Raw genomic sequence first — 6,807 nt, 5'->3', positions numbered from 1 at the left:
AGGTGGAATTGAGAGATGGAGGAACACGGTGGAAATGAAGAAAAAAGAAAAGACACAAGCACAACACACCGAGCTCACAAACACACACATCTGAAAGTGAGGAAAATTTACTCGCTGTAATAACATCTTTTTCTGAGTCTCCTGGCTCCTTTAGCACCGTGACACGTGTGACCAGATACACACACACACACACACACCAACTAATGATCTCACACACACATAGCACGTGTGTGTTTGTCTGTCCAAGTGTGAGTTTTCTCTGCTTCTCTGCAAAGCTTGTTGCTTCAGGTTTGGGTTTTCACTGTTGGATACGTCGTTCACTCCTTTTATTTTTACTGAGCTAGGCGTGGGCAGTATGGCAGAAATGTTACACCCTTTTTTACAGCAAAATTATAATTGGGATTTTATCATGATTTTTACACTTTTTTAAAATAATTGCAATGTTATAGACTGATCAAAAATAGAACCATAAAGTAAAACACAAAGCTCATTAGGATTGTGAAGTCCAACAGTTTCAATGACGTGTTTATGCTCAGACTTGTGGATAAAAAGAGGTTAGGTTAGGTTAGTTAGGTTAGGTTAGGTTAGGTTAGGTTAGGTTAGGTTAGGTTAGGTTAGGTTAGGTTAGGTTAGGTTAGGTTAGGTTAGGTTAGGTTTGGGATAGGTTATAAGCTCTGTCTTTGGTTCTCCACCACCCTGATTGAGCTCACTTGTTCATTTCTCTTTTCTTTCACGTTAAGCCGGAGTTTTAACCCTCATCTTTCCAATTAAACATCATTAAAGTTCTACGGTTGTCTGATTTGTTTACCTACAAAGACTGCAGCCAGACCACTGAGAGTCACGTGATGTTCCACGTGGTTTTTGGCTATTTGTTTGTGAAACCACTGGAATAAACCTTTTCAAACTGAACTTTTAGATATAGTTCAGAAAAACCCTGTTTGATTGTATAGTTCGCAATCAGGACCTTTAACTATAGATTTATATTTTTATTATTTCGCAGTTTACAAAATCGTACAACTATTTTAATATGTACAGCGTAATCCAAAAAAATTAAATAAAAATAATTATATAAGAACTTTTAGGCCAAATAACATTTATATTTTTATGACTTTGTGCAATATTTCAATGTGGACCAAATATAATAGAACAAGTATGTTACTGTGTTTAAACTCAGAACACTCAGATGTTTTTTTTCCTAACCTCAAATGTTTATTTTAATTTAAAAGATAAACATCAACTCTGTAGTGAAGTGCACTCTTGCTATATTAAAGCTATTTTATGAAGCACTCAAATCAGTCTGTTTCCTTTATTTGTTTTTGAGGTAGAACGCAGTTTATATCAAGCTTTTATCAAACAAAAAAAAACAACAACAAAATATCAAGAAGAAAGGTTAGTTTAAAACAATATTTGAGCTTAGTAAAAAGGGTAAAATAAAATGTTAATTTTATTAGAAACTGATGATGTTCTGTAAATTGTTATGTTATGCATTTAGTTCACCTCTTCAGATTAAACACCAAATATCCTATTAAAAGTGGGAATAAAATATAAACTTGGAGGTAAACTGTGAATTTTACCTCTGAAGTGTGACATGATTTAGCACAAACTGTAAATGTGTCTAAATCCTGGTTATCATTAAAAACTCAGATACTTTCAGGTTTGATGCCTTATTGTGAGGTAAAAGTAAAATGTTTCAGTTTCTTCTTACCGTTTGCTTTCCTTCTCATGCAAACAGCTTTTTTTAAATTAAATACGTAGGTTTCTAAAGCTGTAGCTGCATTAATAACCTGTTTTTCCTACATAAAGTTCGTTTTAAGTCCCATTTTATTCATTTAATTGGGCTGCTTTTTTTAGTTGATGTTTTAAACTCCATAACCTGACCCTTTAAATGTCTGGACACTTAAGCCACAGAGCGTACCGTTTCCATTTTTATCAATTTGTTCTCTATCTTTTCACATTATACACTGATATCAGTGCTTAATTCACCAGCTTCATGAAGTGCTAACTTCTTTACTCTTTAAAAAACAAATCAGTGTTTCTAACCTGTGTGTCCTTGTATCTGCCTGTGCAGTGACTAACTACAACAATGTGGTGGAGGCTGGTTCAGACTCAGACGATGAGGACAAGCTGCACATTGTGGAGGAGGAGAGCAGCCTGGTGGATGGGGCCGACTGCGACAGCACCCTGCCTGACGACGAGCACCCCAGCGTGCACAGCTGGGACCCAGGTGAGGCTCGTCATCATCGCCACACATCACTAATACTTCAACAAACATATCTGCAACCATCAGCTTGCTTTTACCTCAGAAATAACACCTGTGTTAGACAGAAAACTGTTTTCCACAGTATCATTTAGGAAAGTTACATGTAAGTTACGGTTTAATACAACAAGAAGAAACAAATTCTAGTTGATTTTGATTGCCAAATGTAACTGTACTCACCGTGGTCACCTTATTGTAAAATGTTCTCTGTAAATCATATGACAAGAGCATGAGCTTTCCATGGCAATGTCACATGTGCACCCACTTCAACACAGTGCTTGTGTAATTAGCAAATTGTGTGAAAAACAGCCGACAGCTTGCTGGTGAGCCTTCAGAAATGTGTTTGCGTTTAGAGAATGAAACAGCTCAGTGGTGATGTTCTGGTGGGTGTCCTGTGTTGTAGTCTGAGTTTTTTGAGGGGCTTTGCATGTTGAGCAGAGTATAACTAGTCGGTAAAGATGCCTTTTCCCAGCAGGTTCAAACAGTACTTAAAGGTATTCTTTAGTGATCCGATCACTTGTCTAATCCTATAACTTATTACAGGTCTGAACAAGTTCTTATTACTGTCCTAACAGCAGCTCATGTGGGATTTTCAAGCTGAGCAGTAGTCAGAATCTACCAAGAGATGACTAAGGAAGAAAAATGATTGACCTGATCACTGGGTTAATTACTGATGAGTTATACATTCGTACAGAAAGAGTGACTGTTGATCAGAAAAGTCATGGTCCTGATCCTGATACATGTCAGTGATAAATTCACCTACGTACCATGGACATGAGAGCGTCTAAACTAAAACGTGTAACAGTGGAACAGAGGGCCACAACTGAATAAATCACTTGCTTTTTCCATCAGGTGACGGTTCACATCTGTGTTGTTTGCCTGAGTCAGACATGGTGTCAGGAAAAGGTTTACCCTCCAGCTTCTATTATATTACGGTTCCCAGAGGTGTTTAAAGCCTTGTTGTTTTCCTTTGGCAACACAAGTTAGTTTTCCCAGACCTATACATTCTGAAAGTCTTTATTCACAGTTTCATAGAGGGAACCTACAATCTTCTGTGTTAGTGGGCACAAACAATTCAGCATTTAGAGGGAGGCTGATACTGAACACTTCTGACAAATGTTCAATGACATGCTTCCAGAATTTCTGAATTTTTGGACATCCTCAAAGACAAGGGAGAATTGTTATTTTATAATTTACACATTTCGTACATGAATCAGGATATCTGAAGTAGTTTGACTGGATCGATGTCTTCATCAGCCACTTTTATTAGAGTACTTTAAACTTAGTATTTATTTTTTGTTTTTAAACAAGCCACTTTCTCATCTGTTTCACCTCTGTTTCCCTAAGAATTGCCTCGTCTGGCATTTGACTGGTCCAGTGCTGAGCATAAACTCTTTCCTGTCAATTGTCCAAGAGTCATTTCTTCTATTTTTGATAAAGGTGGGATTGCATAATCTGTCTGGAGCTACTAACCTGTAAATATTTACAGAAATGTTTTTGAGGAGTTCTGTATCTTTCACAAAATTGATCGAAGGTAAGCAGACCTCCATCTATGTACACATCTCTAATTTTATGCTTCACAATCCATAATTTAAACCCTGAACTTTTTTTTGCTTGGTGTAAATAGTTGATTACCCCAGATGTGGGTGAATTGATTGATTGCTGGAAAGTCTCCTACATGTTTATGTGCTCTGTGCCAAATTAGGTTTTGTAGTTTTCAGGAAAAAAAAAATGTTTGTGTTTTTACATCTAAGGGGTACAGAAATAGTGTGTAGCTTATGTTAGCTGGACAGCCACATGGCAGATAAGAATAACTGAAGAAAGTGTTTTTAGATACCCAGATAAAAAAGAAGCCTTGAAGAGATTATTGCATGGATTAGTTTTTCTGCATCATTTTGGGACAAGATGTCCTTAATCTTAGCAACATTGCTCAGGTGGAAGAAAGCGTTCAAATTTTTTCATATGGAAGTTTAAAAACTTGTCACCAACGTTCTCAACATTAGAACTAGAGACTAAATGAATGCCATCCTTACCAAGTGAAAAGGCTGCAACGTTTGTTCCCAAGATGTTCAGTTCCAAAAACCACAACATCCGTCTCCTCTGAGTTTCAAAGCAGTGTCACGATTACCTTCACACTGAAAGACGTTCTTCAGATTTTCTGTAATTCAGCCACATTCTAATTGTTTGTGAAGATCACTGAGAGCCAAACAGGGGTCATATGTCAGTGTGAAGGTGGACCAAAGGATGTTGTTGTAAAAAATTTAGTGTTCGTTAACTGAAATCATGACGAAACCACATGTATATTGAATAGATTAAAATGTGAAGAGAAGAGAACCATACCACACCAGTTACTGGAGTGAACGGTGGTTTAATGCTGACTGTTCAGGCAGGAAACCAGCGCTGAAATGAAAACCGGAAGCCCCGGTCCATAAATACATGGCTCTTCAGTGCCTGGTACCCCCACTACTGGCCTACGGCTGAATCGCAGACACTCTGAACAGCAATGCTCTCCTAATGTTTATCAGTATCAGTAATCACTATTGTGATTCATTTCCCATCCAAGTCATCTCTACTTTGGCACGCTTCTCCTCCTGCGTACTTTGTCCTAGAGCTGCCATTGTAATTTATATCTGTAAAGCTCCTGTGCCAAATGATGGCTATGCCTTTTGGTGCCTGTACAACTTAAAGTTTTTGAAATATTAATGTTTAAAATCATACAATGCCAGTCAATGGAGCCTTGTATTGGTCCAATACGGCCCCTTGCTGTATATACTCAGTACTGAACCATAGTTTAATAATATTTAAACTCAGTAGTTCAGTGATTACAATACTAATATATTGTATTTTGATGTTTTACTAAAATTTTGTCCTAATATTACTCTATTGTTGTAATATTATGCAGTTCTTTGTCAACAACTGCATTGGCAATGCGGCCTCTTTCTACACACATACAAACCAACCCTTGGCAGTACCATCTGCCACAGCTCCACTGGTCTCATGGTTAACTCTATGGGCTTTCWTGTGGGAGATCTGGGTTCAAAACCCAGCTACAGCAACTTTAACAAAAAATCACTACAAACTTCATATTCTTACACAATTACCATAATTACAAACACCTGCTGACTTGACAAGCACAAATTGGTATAGAAAACACATTTGAACTTGGTCACAGTTCATTCTGCAAGTCCAGTGCTGCAGGCAATGACAATACATGGCAATGCACGCTTGTTTTTATATCGTAAAAACCCATGTCTAGTTCTAAATGGTTTTATTATGTGTTGTCATGATGTTTCAGGCATGTATTTAAACTATTTTAATCAAGACATAACAATAGTCAAACAACAGATAAGGGTCAATACTTAAAAAGGAAAACTATGAATATGGTGTGGTGCTTCTAAAATCAGTTTCTAAATGACTAAAATAAATTTCTTCATTGTAATGCTGTTGAGTTGGAGCTAAACTTGTGGCATCCTCACCTGAACAGGTCACGAGTGGTTTGGCAGCAAAATAACCTTTCAAGAGGTTATACCAAAATAGTTCATTCATAGGCAGAACCATTTAGAAGAATTTAATTCTATAGCATGTTGAAATAGTTTTCATTAGTTTGACTGGTTTTAACCCAAACTGGAGAGATAAGGTTCAGAAAAGCTTCACTAACACCTGCACAGCTACGTAGCAGGCTTTGTCTCATTGTAAAACACAGTGAAAGGAAACAGGTACTACATGCAGAGAGTTTCAAACTAAGACAGGAAGCATGATATTAAACAAAGACAATGCTAACACAGGGAGAGACCTTCAGATACAGAAAATAGTCTTTCAATCAAAGTGCCAGTAGAGAGCTTTGCAGCACTGGTGGGTACTGGAGGGGCCGCCACAAACAGCTTTTCACCCTAAACTGTGTGAAAGTGGCATCAGAGGCAGCTCACTACACAGGAAGGGCCGACGTCACGCCTCTCTCCTGTTTCCAAAACAATCGTGGGTGCTGAAGGATGCCGTCGCTCCAACCTGGACTCAAGGCCTTGCGATTACGCTGCCGGGTATGATGTCAGCTCAGGAGTTTCAGACACACGTGTGCAACACTCCTACAAGCACAAAAGAAATGTAGTCAAGAGAAAAGATCTCTGTTTCTGGGGTAGGAGGTTAATCAAGGTATTTTCCTAGATTTTGAGATACGAAAATATGTGGTGAACTTTTGGGAGGGATTTTCAGAAATTCTACCCAGTTTTCTTCAGTTTCGTTTGCGTGGTTGTGGTTGCACCAGTGCTCAACACACAGAATGAAACCACAGCACAGATCTGTGTGCTGAGCAGCCCGGGCTGTCATTTTCATCACCGTTCTCCAGCTCTACCTCCACGCATACAGAGAAAGTTAGAGGAAGAATAATGTCATTGGTTTTGGCCAGAGCTCGCGAACATTAAACACTTCAAAAGCATGAGTTACACTGAAACAGCTCAGCGGAGCTGGCTGGACTCCAGCAGCTGGGCCTGATCGGAGCTTTTTCCTTCACTCATCTGCACACACACACACACACACACACACACACACACACA

At 38.4% G+C, this 6,807-nt stretch overlaps 1 protein-coding gene across 1 annotated transcript in view; it reads left to right on the top strand.

Annotated features, from left to right (window-relative positions):
* zeb1b (zinc finger E-box binding homeobox 1b) overlaps positions 1–6,807 on the top strand; it is an 88,880-nt gene that overhangs the window by 59,910 nt on the left and 22,163 nt on the right. The window contains exon 2 of the mRNA XM_014018831.1: positions 2,069–2,224. Coding sequence (XP_013874285.1) covers positions 2,069–2,224 — 156 coding nt within the window. The remainder of the gene's footprint in view (positions 1–2,068; positions 2,225–6,807) is intronic.

Source organism: Austrofundulus limnaeus, unplaced genomic scaffold (genome assembly GCF_001266775.1).
Source record: "Austrofundulus limnaeus strain Quisiro unplaced genomic scaffold, Austrofundulus_limnaeus-1.0 Scaffold203, whole genome shotgun sequence".
Taxonomy (NCBI): domain Eukaryota; kingdom Metazoa; phylum Chordata; class Actinopteri; order Cyprinodontiformes; family Rivulidae; genus Austrofundulus; species Austrofundulus limnaeus.
The sequence above is the reverse complement of the archived record's forward strand: the minus strand, read 5'-3'. Positions and strand labels throughout refer to the sequence as shown.